Source organism: Tenrec ecaudatus, chromosome 2 (genome assembly GCF_050624435.1).
Source record: "Tenrec ecaudatus isolate mTenEca1 chromosome 2, mTenEca1.hap1, whole genome shotgun sequence".
In the NCBI taxonomy this organism is placed as follows: Eukaryota; Metazoa; Chordata; class Mammalia; order Afrosoricida; family Tenrecidae; genus Tenrec; species Tenrec ecaudatus.
The window spans coordinates 102,680,395-102,701,898 of NC_134531.1; the positions used below are offsets into that span (position 1 = coordinate 102,680,395).

Genomic DNA, 21,504 nt, shown 5'->3' on the forward strand with positions numbered 1-21,504 from the left:
GGCATGAATAAACTCCTCCTGCACACACAGCATCCTCTAAAGGAGGAGAGGAAAATGTACCAAACACAAATATTACGAGATAACAGAAATTAATCTACATTTAGATTTAGGTACACTGAATGTAAATAGTTTAAACAAATCTATTAAAATACAAACACTATCAGACAGGATTAGACAACAAGGTCCATCAGTCTGCTGCCTTCAAGAGACACATCTCAAAGTCACAGGTGAATTAGACTGAGAGTCAAAGGAGAGTGACAAAATTACCAAGCAAATAGCAATTGAAAAAAAAGCCGGGTGGCAATTCTAATATCTGACCAAATAGACCTCAAGGTACATAGCCTAATGAGAGATAAGAATGGGATTGCATGATACTCAATGGATCAGTAGAGTAAGAACTCATAAATGTAATATATATGTGCCCAACAAAAGACCCTTGACATTTCTCAAAAAAATTCTCAAAGATATGAAAAGAGAAATAGCCAGATCAACAATTCTAGTAGGTGATTTCAATACACCACTCTCAAAGAAAGATAGAAAGGTAAATTCAATAAAGAAACTGAAGAGCTAAACAACACAATCAAACAACGCAACCTAATATTTTCAGAGCTTTCCGGCCAACATAAAAAAAAACCCACACCCACATTCTTCTCCAATGCACACAGCTCATACTCGAAAATAGACTACATTCTGGGGCGCAAGGCAAGTTTGAGAATATTCAGACACATAGAGGTCGTTAAGACCAATTTATCTGACCACAGCACCATAAAGTTGGAAATTAACAACAGAAAGAACAAAAAACAAAGACAAAGATTTGGAGACTTAATATCACACTTCTCAAGAAACCAATGGCTGTTAATCAAATTAGAGAGGAACTTAAGAAGGTACTAGAAACCAATGATTATGAAAATACTGCATACCCAAACCCATGAGACACAGCAAAGGCAGTTATCAGAGGTCACGTTATTGAAATAAATGCATACTTTTTAAAAGAGGAGAGAAGTACAGTCAGCACCTTAACTCAGACCTCCAGCAGCTAAAACAGTCCAAAAAAGACCAGAATCATAAAAATTAGAGCAGAGATAAATGAACTGGAAGACAGAAGGACAAGGGAAAAAATCAACGGAACACAAAATTAGTTCCCTGAAAGGATCAACAAATTTGACAAACCACTAGCAAACTTAACAAAGGAAAAGAAACACCAGGTGTCAATAACTAGAATTAGGGATGAAACAAGGGAAGTCACAACAGACCCCAATGAAATAAAAAGATTAATTACACAGTGCTATGAAATACTGTATTCCAAAAAATTCAATAATTTGGAGGACATGGACAAATACCCAGAAACCCAAATTAATGCTTATGGACAGTAAGAACTTGAACGGACATCAGACCTCTAGGCAAAAGAAGAAATAGACATGGTCATTAATAAACTCCCCAATTTTTTTTAAAGCTGCAGTCCAGGTGGCTTTACAGGAGCATGCTACCAAGCATTCTGAGAAGAGATGATACCAACCCCACCCAAATGCTTCCAGGACATAGAAAGGGACAGCAAACTAGCAAACTCATTCAATGAAGGCATCTGTGTTAGTCCAGGTTGACTAAACAAAAAAATCCAGGGACACTCATGTATGTATAAGAAAGAGTTTTATATCAAAGAGTAACTATATTAAGAAAACATTCCAGCCCAGTCCAGCTCAAGTTCCTAAAGGACATATCAGCCCGTATGTCTGATATTAGCTCATATAGTCCATTAGTTCATACAGTCCTCTTTAGCCACAGGCAGCACATGCAGGTTCCACACAGAGATTAAGCCTCTGATGGCTCCCTGCTGTTGTGAATAGCCTTGTTATCAGATAAAGAGCATTGTAAAGACGTTGTGGTAGACATAGTTAAAGTATAATATCTTATTTGAACTCACTTTCGACCCACTTAAAAGTTATTTTGGTTTATAAAAAATGGCGAGGAAAAAAAAAAGGTAGATTAAGCCTCCAGTGAATCCCGAATAGTCTTGCTATCAGACAGCATGCATTGTAAAGTGGATTATGGGAAACATGTTGTTGTTGTGAGGTGCCATATAGTTGGTTTTGACTCATAGTGACCCTATTCATGACTGAACAAAATCCTACACAAACCTGCACCTCCTCCCTATTGTTCCTGTGCCTGAGCCCATTGTTGCCGCCATGGTGCCACGTCATCTCTTTGAGGATCTTCCTCTTGTCCCCTGGACCTCCACTTTACCAAGCATGATGCCCTTGATCCAGGGAGCGGTGTCTCTTGACAACATGTTCAAAGTATGTAACATGAGGTCTTGTCATACTTCTCTCTAAGGAGCACTCTGGCTATACTTCTACTAAGACAGATCAGGTTGTCCTTCTTCTAGCAGTCCATGATACTTTCAATGTTTTACTCAAGCACCACAATTCAAAGACATTTGTTCTTCTTTGATCTTCCTTATTCAATGTCCAACTTTCAAATGCATATGAGGCGACTGAGAATGTCATGATTTTGGTCAGGAGCAATGTATTCATTAAAGTAGCATTCTTGATTTTCAATACTCTTAAAGAGGTTCTTTGCAGCAGGATTTACCTCACACAACATGTCTTTTGATCTCTTGACCCCTGCTTCCATGATCACTGATTGTGGATTCAGGCAAAACAAAATCCTTGACAACACCAGTCTTTTCTCCATGTATCATGAGGGTCAAGTTGTGAAGGAAAAGTAAAGGGAAAAACACGTGGATTCCGCTTATTGGCCAATTTAACCTATTTGTCGAGTTGTGAAATATTGGTCTTCTTTACATTGAGATGTAGTCCATAGTAAAAACTGCAATCCTTGATCTTCAGCAGCAAATGCTTCAAGTCCTCCTTGCTTTCAGCAAGCAAGTTTGTGTCATCTGCATATCCAAGGTTTTTAAATAAACCGTGCTCTAATCCTGATATCACACGCTTCACGTAACAAAGCTTCTCTAATAATTTTCTCAGCATCCAGGCAGAATAACTCTGAGAGAATACAAGCCTGACACACATCGTTCCTGATTTGAAACCATGCAGCATTCCCTTGTTCTGTTCAAACTACTGCCTCTTGCTCATAACTAAATGGCAGATACAATTACATTAACAAGTAACACCCGATCATTGGATCTCCCTTTGACCTATTTTAAAGTTGTTCTAATTCTTAATATTGTATACTTGCTTTTCTACTGAAATTTTCTCTATTTTGTTTTGATTGTTAGTTTTTTGGTTTTGCTTTTGGGTTTTTTTTTGGTATGTTTTTCTGTATATGAACTTCAGGATATGTAAATCTAGAGATACAATAATAGATTAGTGGTTTCTTAGGGGCATGAGGACAGGGGGCTGGGGCTATTTGGGGAGTTAATAACAATGAGTACAAGAAAGAAGAAAATGTTCTAATATTAATTATGGTAAAGATTGCACAATTTCTTGATATAATTGACCCATTGAATTTTATGCTATAGAGATTATATGTCAATAAAATTGTTTAAAAAGAAATAAATTATCCTTATTCATAGATGACACAAGGATGTTATACAAAACCCTAAAGACTATACATAAAGATACAATGGTAATTTAGTAAAATCATTGAGATAAAATCAATAACATATATATACATAGATATAATATACTCAGTCATCAGAGCATGGCTAAGATACCAACTTTTTCCAAATCTATGGGATTATATAAATACCAACTATAATCCAAATAAATTTTTAAATTAAAAATTGACAAATTGATTTAAAATTTATATTAAAAGGCTTAGAGGAGCCAAAACCACTTTAACCAAAAAGTACATCAGAGGATTTTACTAACTAACCCCAAGACATAAAAGAATGAACAATGATCAACCCAATATAATATTTCCATAACTCTAAAACTGAGTTGCTAGACGACATAACCAGAGATTAGCGTTTCAAATGTTAAGGCAATTCTAGGGCAAAAGAACGTTAACTGCAGAAAGAGCAACGGGGTCTTGTAGAGGGCGCACCCTTCAGGCACGAATGTCGAGGACTGAAGGGGCAAAAGTGCTGTTGGGTCAGCGGGTCCTGGGAGATGGATCCCTGAAAGAAGGGGGAGTGGACCAATGGATTATTATCAAGAAAGTCCTTTTTAATAAATTGTCCTGGTACAAAGATTTTAATGGGGGAAATCAGCTTCAATTTCTTGTCAAATTTTATAAAACTTAACATGAAAATATACAAAAGGCCTAAATAAAAGAACTAAACATAGCATTCTCAAAGAAAAAAATAACACAACATCTGCACGTGATTGAATTAGGCAATGATTTCTTCAAATAATAAACCAAAAGAGGAAGAACTATACTGCATCAAGATTGAGCTCCCCACCCCTGCGTGAAGCACGTGCAGCTAAAACATGAGAACCGTAGTTAGAGGGGAGGGGAAATATTTGTAAAACATGTATCTCACCTAAGACTTACATGTAAATTATATAAAGAACTCTTACCATTCAATAATAATACAGGGTAACTTTTGGACTGCTAACACACGGGCTGCTCCTTGGGACAAAGAAGAGGCTATCTGCTCCTGTGAAGATTTATAACCTCATAAATCTTATGTGGGGTCACTATGAGTCAGAATCAACTGGATGGCAATGGGTATAGCTCTTATCTAGACTATCATCAAAAGAGAGGAAGACCCTCTCTGGAGCCTTCATCAGACTCATTATCTGAATTCTAATTCTTTGGACTTGAGCCAGTGGTTTATTGTAGTGACTGCCTAGGAGTTATCAGCAGCCTGTTGATCATACTTCATTCTCCACTGCAACCAGAATCATCCTCCTGACCTGCTGATCATGGGTTCATCAGTCTCAGCAGCTCCATGAGTCAGGAGAAGCCACCAACCTGACATCTCATTGGACCTTGCCAGCCTCTACAACTGTGTGAGATAATTCCTTTAGACAAGCCTTTGTGTACATATACATCTCTAAGTTTTACTAGTTTTGTTTCTCTATAGAACCCATCCTAAGTCATTGACATACAAGCAGACACTATCTAGCATACATTTAATATAATAATAGCATGATAGCAATTTCATACAAGACTGATATAGCAAACACTAAAAAACAGAAATAATATTTATCTAGCTTGAAAATATTTAAGTTACTTATCAAATGACTTTCATTTTTTGTTTGTTGTATGGAATATAATGCTTGATTACTCTTTATGCACTATAATCAAGGTATTAAGCACATAAAGAGGATGCAGATTTTAATATTTATTTATCGTGTAATATTTATATCTGATTTTTCAACAAAGAGTGTTTGTAAATTCACCTTCAAAGAAAGCAACAAGGGCCATTCATCACAATACTGTATTTTATCAGAATAAATATTTACAAAGAAGGCCCTCAATGAGATGGATTGACACAGTATTTGCAACAATGAACCCAAACATAACAATAATTGTGAGGATATGCAGGACTGAGGGACTCCATGCACAACAAAAGGAAACAATGCCCTAGAGACGAGCATCCTCATAATTGTTATGGTTGTACATCAAAGGGAGACACCGTCCAGTCCTACACATCCTCACAGCTGTTGTTATATTAAGATAAATTGTGATCACTCCAGTCATCGAATACTACTCTCAATAAAAAGGCACAAAGTAGCAATACAATGACAACATGGACAAATCTAAAAGAACATTTCAAGTGGGAAAAAAAGATTCGACTTTAGAAACTCTTTGATTTCTTATATATTAAATGCTAAAGAATGGAAAACTTTATTTATAGGAAGCAGATTAATTGTTGCTTTGATGGTATAGCAATCAAGCATTGGACTACTAACCTCAAAACTGGGGGTTCAAATCTACCAGCCACATTGCAGGAGAAAGAAGAAGCTGTCTGCTCCAGTAATTTCAAATAGTCCAAGAACGCCGAAGGAGCAGTCTATTCTATGCTTTCGGACATCATGAGTAAGAATTGATTTGACGGCAGTGAGTCTGATTTGGTTTTAGCTCAGATAGAAGATAGCGGGGTAGGAATGAATTTCGATAAAGCAAGAACTTTTAGTGTAATTTAATGGTTCTAAAACTGATTGCGTTGTAGCTATAGTTAAGTTTCATGAGAAAGAGAAATTGACTGGGAAAACAACCCCGCCAAAGCTAGGCAAATAACATCTAGAAACTGATAGCAAACAACTCCAAAGAAACTGACAGTGGGGGGATGGGAGCCGGGTGTGTGTGTGTGTGTGTGTGTGTGTGTGTGTGTGTGTGTGTGTGTGTGAGACAAACTAGAAAAAGGAAAACCACTAGGTACGCAAGGTGTTCAGACCTCTTTCTGGAGCTGGCTGCTTGAATCTCTGTCAAGTGAATAAAAATTCCCTATCATTTTCTGAACCTCTATACTTTTGCTCTCAATCCAACTTCCCTATGCTTTGTCTCTTGGCTGAATCCTTTCCCCCCAAAACACCAAGAACCAGCCTGGGATTCACCATAACAACTGCACATCTATAATTTTTACTGAAAGTCATAGAACTGTTAACCTTAAAAGGGTACATGATATTATAAATGAATTATACAATCATTAAGCTGAAAAGGAAGAAAAAATGAAGAGACAGAAGCAAGCAGGATCACAAGTAAGAGTGTGGTCTTCAGGATACATCAAAAGTACCCAAATTGAAGTTCAGAGTGAAAGATGCTTATGCCTTAAGGTTCTTTTTTTCCTCCCAGTTTCCTTGGCACTTAAATCACATAGCACACAAGTTAGTAGCTCAAACATATGCACAGGCGTTGTACAATCATTACCACAATCAATTTTAGAACACTTTCTTCTGTTCCTCCCATGAGTAACTCCCTTTTCAAATGAGTTGTGCAAGGACCATCATTTTAGTGCTCCCTCCCCACGCCCACACATTGTTTGCTTCCCCGCCCCCTCACCCTCCCTGTCTCCCACCCCCAACCCCTACCACACCTATAAACCATTGTTCTATCTCTATGCCTTGACGCCTTCTGTGCTTCACAAACTGGAAAACCCAACAGAAACAATAAAAAACAGAAACAAAATAAAGTGGTTTAAGGGTAAAATAATCATAAATCAAAGATAAAAATGCAAATAGTAAGAAAGAAAAGACCACTGTGACTATTTAATTAATAGGCCAAGGAAGAAATTTGTGTCATGGAACTAGCACGGAATACTCACACCTAGAAGAATTTCAGTTTGGGTCAAAGGGGAGGTCAACCGACCAAGTATCTAGCTTGATCCAGTATAATCACAATTACAATGATCCCTATCATATTGTAAAGCTGTTCCAGACCCTTGCCTATGGCTTACAGGGATCTGGTAGTGGCTGGATCTGACTAGATACTCTGCAGATGGGTTATGGACCCCCGCTGTCCTCCATAGCCTTCTACAAATCGGCTGTATGCAACTTAGACTCTGATACTTTCCCCCTTGTCAGATTTGAGTTTGTTTACTGCCATCTTTGGATTGAACAAACTGGTGTGCTTCTACCATGGGGACTCCTTACTTAGATGCCTGTTTGTTTAAATCCATAGCTTAAGATTTCTAAGGCTATGAAAACAGGGAAATAATAAGGAATGTCTCCAGATTTAAGAAAGCTTCTAAAATATGAACACTATATGCAATATATTACACACACACACACACAAACATACATACAAAGCGGTACCCAAAAAGCCTCAGAATTTTAATTTTTTAAAGCTATGTATTTAAAGTTCCATTACATTTATACATTTGTCAAATCGGTAGTTCTCTTCTTGTAAAAATTTTTCAAACTCATCTGTTTGGATGGTTATTTTTCTTCACCTCCTCTATGCCATCAAACGCTGTCCTTTCATACCCCTCTCGTTTGTGGAAACAAAAAGAAGTTGTACAGTAAGGTGGGGGAGGGGTGGAGGGCATGCTATTTTTTGGCAAAACTGGCACACTGAAATGGCTGGGTGAGAAGGTGCATTTTCATGGTGGCAACAACAGTCCCCCAGCTGCCACAAACCAGACCTTTTTGGTCACACACTGTTAAGTAATCTTTTCAGAACCTCTAAATAGAAAGCTAGATTAACAGTATAACCTGGGGGAACGAAATCCGTATGTACTGTAAGTCAACATTTCCTTCCATTTGGGAAGTTGACGGACATCCAGAACAAGGTTTGTCATCGATCGACATTGCACCTTTTTGAAATGAGAAAATCACTTGTGCACTTGAGTTTTTCCCATAGTGCAGTCCTTGTAAGGTGTGTTCAACATCACAACAGCTCCTGGTGCATTTTTTTCCCAAGCAGGAAACAATTTCACAGTCACATGCTGTTCTTTTAAATCGGCCATCACAAAATATGAGTTCCAGTGAAACTGCTTTTGTGAAGAAGTTTTTTCCCAGAGGAAACCTTTCCCCATGATGCCACTGGGGGCAAAAACTCAGAGGGAGTTGCTCCTTGCTCACCTAGTGAGCAAAATGCATACTATGAAAGCTCCCCTCCACCCAGCACAATCCTAGGGGTTTTTTGGTACCCCCATGTATATTTAATAGAATTACGTACATTTAATAGAATTTTGGCTCAAAAGAGTATTCTCAACTTGTATGATTTGATGATAGTACTGATCTGGTATCTGACAAAAAGTGGTATATACCAATGATTTTTAGTGTCTTCACTTTAGAGAGACACATATTGAAATATTTACCAATAATGGAGCATCATGTGTGAAAACAAGTATATAAGGGTAGAGAAAATAATGGAACAAAGATGGAAAAATTCTACTAATTGAAAAATCTGGTGAAAGGGGTACAATCTTTGTATTGCCTTTGCACTCTCTCAATTAATTTTAAGTGATTTTTTAAATGTTAAAAATCTAGTATTGCAAGGCATAACTGTGATAGTTAAGGTTTATTGTGCCAACCTGGCCAGCAAACGTGTGGGATTAATTGAAGGGCAGAGGGATAAATGGCTCGGTGAGCCTTCCCGTTCTAGTTCTCTTGTCTCAGGCTCTCTGATGGTCGGGTCAGTGTGTGGCTGGCTTAACCAGTTCTCTGCCTCAACTGGCAAGGCTCACTTCCTCACACATAACACAAATAAATAGTCTATAGTGTTAATAGCCTATAAAAGCCATGGGCTCATCTACCCTCAAACCAGAAGAAACACACAACACCCAGAAATTACTAGTGACCATGCTGATGATGACCAGGAGGGTTGAGCCTCCACAGAACAAGAAAAAATAAAACAGAACAAAACTAAAAATTCTTTAAAAATGTAAACTTATTGCATCAGATGAGGCCAGAGGACTCCCTGATACCCTCAGATACTCTTCAAATCTTGTGCCAGAACTGTCCCTAGGTCACCTCTTAGCAAATCAACAGATTGGCCCACAGAAAATGGAAACGCATTAAATGACCATCTACATGAGACCAAAAGGTCAACCATTCCAAAGCCAGGATGGGAAGCTAAAGGTGGCAGCTTATACAACATTGTCCTATGGTCGCCCCAAATCACCAGACATCAGGTACTCTTTAGTGAGCCTCAATGGAAAGTCAAGTCTATGCTTGCTTGTGGGGGGAGGGTGGTGGTAGGGGTGTCTGTCTCAGAGAAGGTGATTTCACATCTGTTGGTGATAAACCAATGGGAAAATTGGTTTATCAATTCCCCATTTTGCCATTTGGAAAAATGCTTAACACCGGGGGAAAATATGCCCACTATTATGTTCCTATCTGGGCACTTTTGACCTAATTCTTATTCAGTCCTTGGTGACACATGTGACGCACTTTATGCAACAGGAGGTTAGACACCATCTTTGCAAGATGCGCAACATTTTTCAGCAGCCAAACCAGAAGTCTCTGATTTGGAAATCACAAGAAGCGAACTGGACTTTACCTTCAACATATCGCAAGAGATTAAAGGAACTGAAATACTCCTTTGCACTTCACGTTTATGGATTTGGAAGTCACTAGATTTTGGTCAAAATCTGTTGCTTTGAGGATGCCTAATAAATGGCAAATTAAGAAAAGCATGTGTTTGCTATTTCCATGCTCTTTGTTTTTATATGGCATCTTATTCTAGCAGACACAGGTCTGCCTTAGTGAATGAGCATTATTAAAAGTTTTGTGCTTTCTTCAGCCCTCACAGCTTGTGTAAATAATGTCTACTCACTGAAGTTTTGAATCTGCACAAGTCAACAATCCATGTATTTTAATCTAAAATGTCCTACATATGCTTTCCCGTGGTAATTGCAGCACAGTTCATAATAGCAAAAAGTTGGAAACACCCCAAATTTCCATCAGTAGAAGAATGGTCTTTAAAAAACCCTTCTGCACACTAGCCTACCCTGAGATGAAGGCTAAGTTTTGCATGACCACCAACTCCCATTATTTGTGTCAATAGTGTCCAGTCATTTAAGGATTTAATCTGTCCACGTCAATAATCCATGAATTGCAATTTGTAGCCAGCCTACACTTGTTTAATCTTTTTCTTAATTGTCTTTTAAGTACATTACCATGTGCTACATCAATGATGACACTATAAACAGAAGGAAATTATGCCACAGGGAGTTGATCGATGAGGTTTCCTAACATAAAATAACACAAATGTCTCTAAGGTGAACCAAAGGCATATAGAAAACATAGATAGAGGAATGAACTTGGGGCTTGCACATAATCCTAGCTCCAATGTAAAAACAATTAGCCCTTAAACAACATGGCCCTACTCGATACTCACCCTCATAAAGGAAACCCAGAAGATAGGGGTGCTCTAGCCAAGTCTGGTGAAGAAACCAGAAGGGGCATGACTCTCAGAAAGAATAGTGTCTGGGGTCTTATAGGCTTGTTTTCAATCAAGCAACCATCTAAGTGATAAATCAACTAAGCCCACATGGAAGAAGCACACCAACCTGCACAATCCAAAGATAATAAACAATATCATCTAAATTCAAGGGAGGGTCTGGTCTCTTCCATACTACACCGTCTTCACCCCAAAAATGTTTGTATACAGTAGCTTTTTTCCCTATGCCACTTTTGCTTTTTAAAATTTTTTTTTAAATTCTTACCTCAGCGGACTCATGTTGTACTTGTCCTTTTGTGCCTGACTTACTTCGCTTAGCATGATTTCCTCCAGTTCTTCCCATGCCGCTATGTGCCTCTACTCAAACACTCCTTCAATGCATGAATACCTTCTTTTATTAAATTGGAACTCTATGATGCTCACTCTCCCGACACAACGGCTGGAGCCAAAGTGGGTGAACAAGTAAATGTGGTGAAGAAAGCTGATGGTGCCCGGCTATCAAAAGAGATAGTGACTGGGGTCTTAAAGGCTTGAAGATAAACCAGCGGCCATCTAGCTCAGAAGCAACAAAGTCCACATGGAAGAACACACCAGCCTGTGTGATCGAGTGGTCCCAAAGGGATCAGTTACCAGGCATCAAAGAACAAAAAATCATATCATTGACTGCACACCTCCATGATAGGATCGCTGAAGACAAATGGGTGCATAAGCAAATGTGGTGAAGAAAGCTGATGGTGCCCGGCTATCAAAAGAGATAGTGTCTGGGGTCTTAAAGGCTTGAAGGTGAACAAGCGGCCATCTAGCTCAGAAGCAAAAAAGCCCACATGGGAGAAGCACACCGGCCAGTGCGATCACGAGGTGCCAAGGGACCAGGTATAAGGCATCATGCAAAAAAAACAACAATATAAGTGTGTGTATATATGTGTATATGTATATGTATATATATACCATATTAAATGAAGGGGGAAGTGCAGAGTGGAGACCCAAGGCCCAAGTGTCGGCCAATGGAGATCCCCTCATAGAGGGGTTTAGGAGAGGAGATGGGTTAATTAGGGTGCGAGGTAGTACCGATGAAGAACACAGCTTTCCCCCAGATCCTGGATGCTTCCTCTCCTCAACTACCATGATCCGAATTCTACCTTGCAGGACTGGCTAGGGCAGAGGCTGTACACTGGTACATATGAGGGCTGGAGGTACAGGGAATCCAGGGTGGATGATACCTTCAGGACCAAGGGTGTGAGGGGCGATGCTGGGAGAGTGGAGGGTGAGTGGGTTGGAAGGGGGGAACTGATTGCAAGGATCCACATGTGACCTCTTCCCTGGGAGAGGGACAGCAGAGAAGGGGGGAAGGGAGACTCCGGATAGGGCAAGATATGACAAAATAACGAGGTATAAATTACCAAGGGCACATGAGGGAGGGGGGAATGGGGAGGGAGGGGAAAAAAAAGAGGACCTGATACAAGGGCCTTAAGTGGAGAGCAAATGCCTTGAGAATGATTGGGGCGGGGAATGTATGGATGTGCTTTATACAATTGATGTATGTATATGTATGGATGGTGATAAGAGTTGTATGGGTCCCTAATAAAATGAAAGAAAAGAGGAGAAAAAATGATTAGGGCAGGGACTGTACAGATGTGCTTTATACAATTGATGTATGTATATGTATGAACTGTGATAAGAATTGTATGAGCCCCTAATAAATTGTTAAAATTTAAAAAAAAATTTTTAATAAATAAATAAATTCAAGGGAGGGAATGATATCAGAGCTTCAATTGTGAAATTCTGGTTTGCAGAGGACACGGATGGCAGTGGAAGCCAAAAATACATTCCCAGGTTCGACACATGGAATACGCTTCTGGAGAGTTCCCCTGACCATAACTGAGGGCCGGGAATAGCCTAGTTGTCAGAGAGTGTTGTAGAAATTATTATAGACGAAAACTAAAAATTTGACTTGAATGGTTAAAACTTTATCATTCACTCTGTCTTTTGACACAGTGGGAGGTGCTCTGGCTTTTAATATTTTTTATTTTCTTTCAAGTTGGGGGTTGTCTCCGTTGTATTTTGTTACTGTTGGTGGCCTTCTTGTCTTCCTCCTATATACTGTTCTATATTTTTTGATCAAGAGAACCCAAGATGGATGAATCTATAGAGACAATAGCTAGCTTAATGATTCCTTTTGGGAAGAGTAGGGGAGATGGGTGGAGGGGAGGGTAAAGGGAACTGGCAACAAGGAGTGCAAAAAAGACTATATTTTGAATTTGATTGTGGTAGTGATTGTACACTTCCTGCTATAAATGAAGTCATAGTTTGTATAATGTCTTTGTTATGTCCTCAAAATGGTTTGTAAACAAATTCATAAATAACTATGCTATACATAAATATAATCCATTTTTCAACAGTATTTTAAATTCTATGCTATTGGCTAAATTAATGACACTATTAATAAAATCACTGTCTTCCCAATGGGGATTGTATACAATGCTCCCCATTAAATGTTAAGGGTGTCTATAAAGTGAACCAGGGACATGTATAAGCTAGAGATATATGATTGGATTTTGAGTTCACTCTTAATTGTCATCCTAATCAAAAAGCAATTAGTTCTCATGATGTGGCCCCCACTAGATATGTGGCTTCAGGGAGCTATTACTGAAGATACACATACTGTACCCAAGTGTAGTGCCCAGCTATCACAGAGAACAATGCCCAATGTGATCAAGGATTGTTTGTAAGAAAATCCAAGATTGGAGGAGAGAACACTATCAGAGCTTAAATTCGGGGCACCCAGTTTTCAGCGGGCATGGATGACAGCGAAAGGGCAAATCCATGGCAGGGTCCTGGCGAAGGTGAATGGAGGTCTAGCTGGCGGAGTGGTTCTGCGCAGACCGGGATTTGTTGTCTAAAGAATGAGCTCTCTATTCCCAGAAACGGTTACAGTCTCAAAAACCCAGAAGGGTTCTGTGAGTCACCATTGACTCCATAGCACCGAGTTTGTTTTTTATTTGTTTTGTTTGTTTGGTTTAATGTAGAGTAAGCCTCTGGTGAACCCAGTCTGACTACTAACCGGGAATGTGAACAGCCTTCCTGTTAGGCATAATGTATTGAAGAGTGGATCTAGAGAATTGTTGCCATTAGGTGCCATCAAGTTGCGGACCGACTCACAGCAGGCCTATGCACAATGTGGGCAAAAGTGCCCCCCCGCACAATTGTTGCCATGCCTGAGCCCATTGATGCAGCCGCTGTGTCGGCCCGCCTCGTCCAGGGTCTTCCCTTCCTTCGCTGCTCTTCCACTTTATCCAGCATGATGTCCTTCTCCGCAGACTGCTCTCTCCTGAAAACGTCCCCAAAGTTTGCAAAACATACCAAAGCTTTCTTCGTTGTGTGTTCTTAGTCTGGAAGTTCCACCCCCACCACTTCCGTTGGGTGACCCTGCGGGCGTTTGAAGTAGCGGTGACATGGTCTCCAGCAGCACAGCCGGCACAGCGACTCCAGCACGACAAACTGGCAGACAAGTGGTAAATGCAGCTGACGCTATGTTAAAATTTAACAGCATAGCATTTATTCTTCCTTTTGGCCCATTTTAAACGTGCTCTAGCATTTAATATTGTCTGCTTCCTTTTCGATTGAGGTTTCTCTCTATTATTGTTGGTTTTTCTGTTTGTTTGGTGTGTTTTCCTTTATACGGTGTCCAGGAGAGATAAATCTCTAAAGACAACTAACAGATCCTCAGGTTATGTCAGAGAGGCTGAGGAAAAAGAGGGAACTAGTAGTAAGGAGTACAAAATATGAGAAATTTTTCTAAAATTGATTGCAGTGACTACTGCACACCTCTTTTTAATATGATTAAAACACTGAAGTACAAAATAAAGCATATAATAGTAATTAACAAATATAAAAGAAAGCAATATACAAAGTTCGAAAACTGGGTTGACCGAGTAGGCTAGAGCACTGGAAACAGAACAACCAAAATGAAAGAAAATGTTGCCAAATTGTGGAAAAAACACAACAGACATCACTGAACAAGCTGTAGAGAAAATATCCAACCAGAACCTAAATTGTTGTGTAAACTTTTACTAAATTACAAAATTTTCTTTAAAAAGAAAATGTTAAATATAATTAAATATTTATCGATTGATACATAATGAGATATATCATATCTGACAATGTATTCGATATATAAAAATATAATTTTCAGGAAGGAAACACCAGTATTGTACCCAAACTGAAATAAGGGCCTAGGCAACAGTGATGAAGTCACTGTTAGCCATTTGGAAAAAACTTCAATGGGTCTTTAACCTCTGAAACCGATGACCACTGGGGTACTTCTGATTCATAAAGGCCCTAAAGGACAGAGCAGAACAATCTCACAGGGCTTCCGGGGATGTGAATATCCACAGAAACACACTGCTACTTCTTTTCCCTTAGAAGGAGCTACTGGGTTCTCACTGGTAACCGTTTAATTAGCAGCCATGCACTTTAACCCCTGTGCTATAAGGTTCGTCAATTAAGTAACTAAATCTTTGTAAAATGCTCATCACCAGTACTTTGTTGTTGTCATTGTTTTTAGTTGCTGTCAGTCAGTTCGAACAACCTTTGTACAACAGAATGGAACACTGCCCGTTCCTGCAACATCCTCACAATGGCTGTTACCTTTGAGTCCTTTCTGGTCCCCCGGGTCAATCCGACTCATTGGGGGTCTTTTCTCCTCTACCATGCTTGATGCCATTTTGCAGAGACTATTCCCTCCTGATAATATACCCAAAGAACATGGAACAAAGTCTCGCCACCTCAATTCTAGGCCAGATACCAAAAATACAAACCAAACCCACTGCCATCAAGTCCATGATAGTTCACAGACACCTACAGTTCACAGACATCACAGAGTAGAACTGCCTCTGTGAGTTTCCAAGACTGTCTGTTTGTGAGAGTAGAAAGCCCCATTTTTTCTCCCATAGAGTGGCTGGTGATTTCAAATTGCTGACCTTGGCTCGCAGCCCAACTTGCAACCATTAAGCCCAGGGCTCCTTATCGGAAGTATAATAAATCTCTCTTAAGGAGATCTGGTCACTCAGTGGGTAAGTGCTCCGCTGGTATCTAAACCACAGGTGTCATGAGAGAAAAATGTAGAAATCTGCTCTCAGAAGGATTATCAACCCCTGACAAACCCACTGTCATTACATCAATTCTGATCCTTAGAGAGTCCACAGGAGGGAGCAGACGGCTCCAAAGGATTTCCAGGGCTGCAAATTTTCATGGAAGCAGACTGCTCCATCTTTCTTTCATGTGCTTAGATGAAACCATTATTCGCTAACACTTATTGTCCTTATTGTTCTGAAGTGGTCTTTTTCTGAATCTGAGTGTTTATTCTTCAAAGTACTAATTCATTTCCTTCTTCAACCAATACTCCTTAACTACATCCCTAGTTTTCACTATTGACCTTTTTAAACAAGGCATAGTTCAAAGGATATTTCCTCCAAATAAAGCTTTAGTCATAGTAATGCACAATGATGACTATTTATTCCTCTCATGTGACTCTTTTTTGTACTCATTTTTGTACTTATTTAAATAAATATTTAAGAGCAAAAAGACAAATGTTTGGATAACTTCCAATTACATAAGTGTAAAGAGTCTAGTAAAAAATGTTGATATAACAGGAATATTAAGGACTGTGAACAAGTAGGAAAAAATGCCCTGCATAAAGACGTTCAAAATCAAATTCAGAAGACTGTGTAAGCAAAAATAAATACTTAGCTTTGTATTCTCTTATACAGATTGTTTGAGGCCTTGCTCTAAGAAGCCCTCTGTTCCATCAGCAAGTGACTTGACCTGGATTGCCAAATTGTGGGCAAATGTAGTTAACAACCTGGTGATGGGAAACACTATTTTCAACTTTGTTTTCATCCTGGAATGACAAATCCAACACTTCTCACAGTTGTTGCTTGATCAATATTAGGTGACTCAACACTTTCTCTTCAGCTCTCTGTGTGGACCACCAGGCGTCTGATAGTTTGCTGTAGCGTGATGGCTTGTTCATTTCTCTGATGCTGGAAGCTATGTCACTGATCTTTCAAATGTCAGTAGGAACACAAAAAGTAAACAAGTTTCAGCGGAACTTCCAGACTAAGAAGAGACAATGAAGGAGGAGTAAAGCTTCTGAAAACCTTATTCATGGCGTTGAAGTATTTTCAAATATGGAAAGCCTAAACAAAGCAATAGAACATTGGTGTGGACACTGCTGGCAGATGGGCCTCTCCAAGATGAGAGAACTCGAAATGTGACTGATGAGGAGATGATTTCTTGGATCAAAGAGTGATGCCCTCATGAAGGATTACAACTCAAAGTAAAGGAGACTAAAATCTTCACAACTGGACCAATCGATGCTATAATGATAAATGGATAAAGGGTTGAGGTTGTCAAGGATTTGCTCTCACTGGATCCCCAATCAATGCTCTTGAAAGAAGTAGGTATGAGATGAAAAGGCACTTTGCATTAAGTAAATCTGCAACACAAGACCTCTTTAGAGTCCTGACGAGCAAAGCTATTTCTTTGGAGACTAAGCCATGCATTCTTCATTGCCTCGTATGCAGGTGAAAGTTGGCATTGAATAAGGAGTACCACAGAAGAATGCATTGGCACTGTGCTGCTGGAGAAGAACATCGAGAGTCCCGTGGACTTCTAAGAAGTAAAGCCAGAGTGCTCCTGAGAAGCAAGGATGGCAAGATTTTTTCGTAAGTAGTTTGGCCATATTGCCAGGCGAGGCCAGTCCCTGGAAGTGGGCATCTGTGTGGTAAGTAGGAGTGGTGGGGACAAGCGAATGATGGACACAGAGGCTGCATCCATCAGTTATGAGAACAATTGTGAGGACGGTGCGGACTGGGCAGTGCTTCACTCTGCTGGGCAGAGGTTGCCACCAACTCAATTGCGCCAGCAACAGCAACAACCAGCGTCTGGACACTTATTCTCCACAATGGGTGGTGGACTATGTCAATTGAGTGTCTTTAAAATTACAGACCGTTAGCCTGTTTGGATTAGGAACATAGCCGAAAAACTATCCTTTTGTGTACAATTTCAAACTGAACTAAGACACCGCAAGAACGTCCTTCATACTCTTCCAGCCTCGGTTGCTAGCGGTTGAGTTTCTGCCCTCACCAGAATGCCACCCGCACCCCAACCCCAACCGACCCTCTCCCCTACACACACACATGCACACACCCGTCAGGCTTACCATGGCAACAAAGCAGAAAACAGTAGAGAAACATGAAGCAGTGCATGTTGTTAAAACGCTGACAAAACACTAAACAACCTGAAGCGGCAGCCTCCTCTGCTTCCTCCTCCTCTTCTTCCTCCTCTTGTTCCTCCTCTTGTTCCTCCACTTGTTCCTCCTCTTCTTCAAGCATCTTGTAAACAGAGCGGGGGCTTTACCTTGGAGCAGCAAACGCTAGGAATAGTAATCAGTGTCCGTTGGGCAGATGTTTAGGGGATTTTCCCCCCAGAAGGATTCTCCTTAGCCTTCCCGAGTCCTGTACGTTTTTGGTCTTCTTGATGCCAGTGCCCTTGGACGTCTGTAGTCGCTGGCGTCCTCTGCGCAGCCTGCGGATCCACTCTCACCCTGCCCACAGATGGCGCCCAGTCTCCCACCGCCACCCACCCAGCGCGTGCCCTTGGCCTAGCCAACGGAAAAGGGCGCTAGCCGCGAGCTGAGCACCAGCCCGGGAGCCTGCAGCGCAGTCCTGCGGAGGGAACGGTTCTCAGAATCTGAGCGCATTGAAAACGGACCTGGGGAAAGGGCAAGGCTGTGGCCCTGCTTTGCTCCCATGTGAGGAGGGGCAACAAAATTTAGAGTCGATGGGAACTGCCAACACGGACAGGAAGTCCTTCAGTAACGGATAGAAGTCAACGATAGCTAGTACTTTTCTTTTTTGTAATTTTAAAATTTTTTTTCAGTGTTAGATGGAGGTTTACAGAGCAGATCATCAGTTTACATTCAACAGTCCACACTCATTTTGTATCATTGTGCTTATTGAAATCCCCTCTGCCACCCTGCTTTCTCCCCTGTATTTCCTGTTTCCATGCCTTTTTCTTTCCTCACCCTCTGGACTCTCTTGTTTGATAAATGCTACACTATTGATCTTTTTTGTTAGGATCTGTGATCTAATACTTTTTTCTTTTTAATCATTTTATTGGGAGCTCATACAACTCTCATCACAATCCATACATACATTAATTGTATAAAGCACATTTGTACATTCATTACCCTCATCATTATCAAAATATTTGCTCTCCAAGTAAGAGCCTGGCATCAGGTCCTCATCCCCCCACCCCTCACCGCTCCTCCCTCCCTCATGAACGTGTGATAATTTATAAATTATTATTTCGATGTTCTTCTCCAGCACCACAATGCCAATGCATTATTATTTTGTCATATTTTAACCCACTTTTCTGTTGTCTGTCCCGCAGGGAGGAGGTTATATATAGCTCCTTGTAATCAGTTCCAGCCTCTCTACTCCACCACACCTTGACCTCCGGGTATCACCACTCTCCTGACTGGTCCTGAAGGGATCATTCACACTGGATTTCTTGTGTTTCCAGTTCCTATCTGTACCAGTGTATATCCTCTAGTCTAGCCAGATTTGAAATGTAGAATTATAGTAAAGGGGGTGCAGAGGGAGGAAGCATTTAGGAACTAGAGGAAAGTTGTATGTTCCATCATTGCTACACTGCAACCTGACAGGCTCATCTCCTCCCCGTGACCCTTCCTTAAGGGGATGTCCAGTTGCCTACAGATGGGTTTGGGTCCCCACTCCTTACTCCCCCTCATTCACAATGATAATATTATTTTTGTTCTTTTATGCCTGATACCTCATCCCTTCAACACCTTGTGATCACGCAGGCTGGTGTGCTTCTTCCATGTGGGCTTTGTTGTTTCTGAGCTAGATGGCTGTGTGTTTACCTTCGAGCCTTTAAGATCCCAGGCGTTTTATCTTTTTTTAGCAGGGCACCATCAGCTTTCATCACCACATTTGATTATGTGCCCGCTTTGTCTTCAGCGGTTGTGTCGGGAAGGTGAGCATCATGGAATGCCAATTTAATAGAACAAAGTATTCTTGCATTGAGGGAGTACTTGAGTGGAGGCCCAAGGTCCATCTGCTACCTTAATACTAAATCGATAAATATATGCACCTAAGTCTATTTCCCCATCCTCATATATAAAAATATTTACATATATACATGCCTTTATTTAGACCTCTATAAATGCCCTTTGCCTCCTAGCTCTTTCCTCTATTTCCTTTTACATTCCTCTTGTCTCACTATCATGATCAGCCTTCATTTGGGTTACATCAATTCCTCTCAGTTACATTACCCTTGGTTACACCCTACCAGGCCTCCTATACCCTCCTCACCATCAATTTGGATCACTTATTGTTCCCTTGACCCTGGGTTTAACATCACTTCCTTCCCCCCACCTCCCCCTCTCCCATGTCCCCCCAGAACTGTCAGTCCCATTATTTACTCCTCCAGATTGTTCTTCCAGCCTTTTTTATTTAGACAGACCGGCAGAGATAATAACATGCACAAAAACAGCACAGAGTAAAACCAAGCAACAAAAGAAAACAACAACAACAAAAAGCCAATGACAAAAAACCACAACACAACAACAAAAAAGAAAAGCTTGTAGTTAGTTCAAGGACTGTTTGTTGGTCTTTCGGAGTGTTTTCCAGTTGAGTCTGATGGGCTGCCAAGTCCTGCCCCCAAAGTCTATTTTTGGTATTTTCTGGGGACTTCATTGCTCTGTTCCCCTTTCTGTTCTGTTGTATGCCCTTAGTGTTTTGCCTCAGTGTGATGGGATCAGATAGGGCTCAATTCCCTCACTGTGCCTCAAGGGTTGTCCCCTGTAGGGTTATGGGTCAACAAGGGATGCCCTGTCTCATAGTGGGGCCGGCCATATGATCTTCTGTGTGGATTGGCTGCTCTGAGAGGGAATATCGTCCTCAAGGCTTGGTGGTCCAGGATATGCTCCACTCTCTCTTCCTCCCCCTTCATTTGCTCCCATTTGCTCTGATCAGATATGTCCCTCTCCCTGAGTTGCATCTTCATTGTTGTCCTCAGAAATAAAGTCTTCTGGGGAGAGGGGCAGCTGTCCACATAGTTGGGATAGGGGCCGGCCCCTCAGACCTCTCCACTGGTTCCCTACTCCATGCTGGCATGTTGCATTCACATCTTGGAGCACCGCGTTGAAGTCTGGTCCCTCTTTCCCTATGGGGACATAAACACTACTTTCCCTTGGGTGGATTAGTGCTCTGTTCCCCTGATACCCATTTCTTTTTTATTTTTTTCCTTTCCCCCCACCTTTTTAGTTGGTTACCATATGTATCCCTGGATTTGGTCTGGCCCCTGTCATATTACCTGGTCCGTGCCCAAGGAATGTTTGTATACAGCAGCTATTTCCCTATGCACCTTTTGCATTATTTTTTATCTCAGCTGACTCATGTTGTACTTGTCCTTTTGTGCTTGGCTTACTTCACTTAGCATGATTTCCTCCAGTTCTTACCGTGAAGCGATGTGCTTCACACGTTCACCACTGCTTTTAAGAGATGCATAGTACTCCATTTGTATGTATGTATCACAGTTTTTTAATCCACTCATCAGTTGATGGAAATTTGGGTTGTTTCCAATTCCTTGCAATTGTGAACTGTGCCACAATGAACATTGGAGCACACATGTCTGGCCGTGGTTTTTTTCTTGCTTCTT

The 21,504-nt window shown here is 40.7% G+C and overlaps 1 protein-coding gene across 1 annotated transcript in view; it reads right to left on the bottom strand.

Moving 5' to 3' along the window:
* Positions 1–18,152, bottom strand: part of SLCO6A1 (solute carrier organic anion transporter family member 6A1) — a 117,837-nt gene extending 99,685 nt beyond the window's left edge. Inside the window, exon 1 of the mRNA XM_075542670.1 lies at positions 18,059–18,152. Within this exon, the coding sequence (XP_075398785.1) occupies positions 18,059–18,152 (94 nt within the window). The remainder of the gene's footprint in view (positions 1–18,058) is intronic.
* Positions 18,153–21,504: the final 3,352 nt, after the last annotated feature.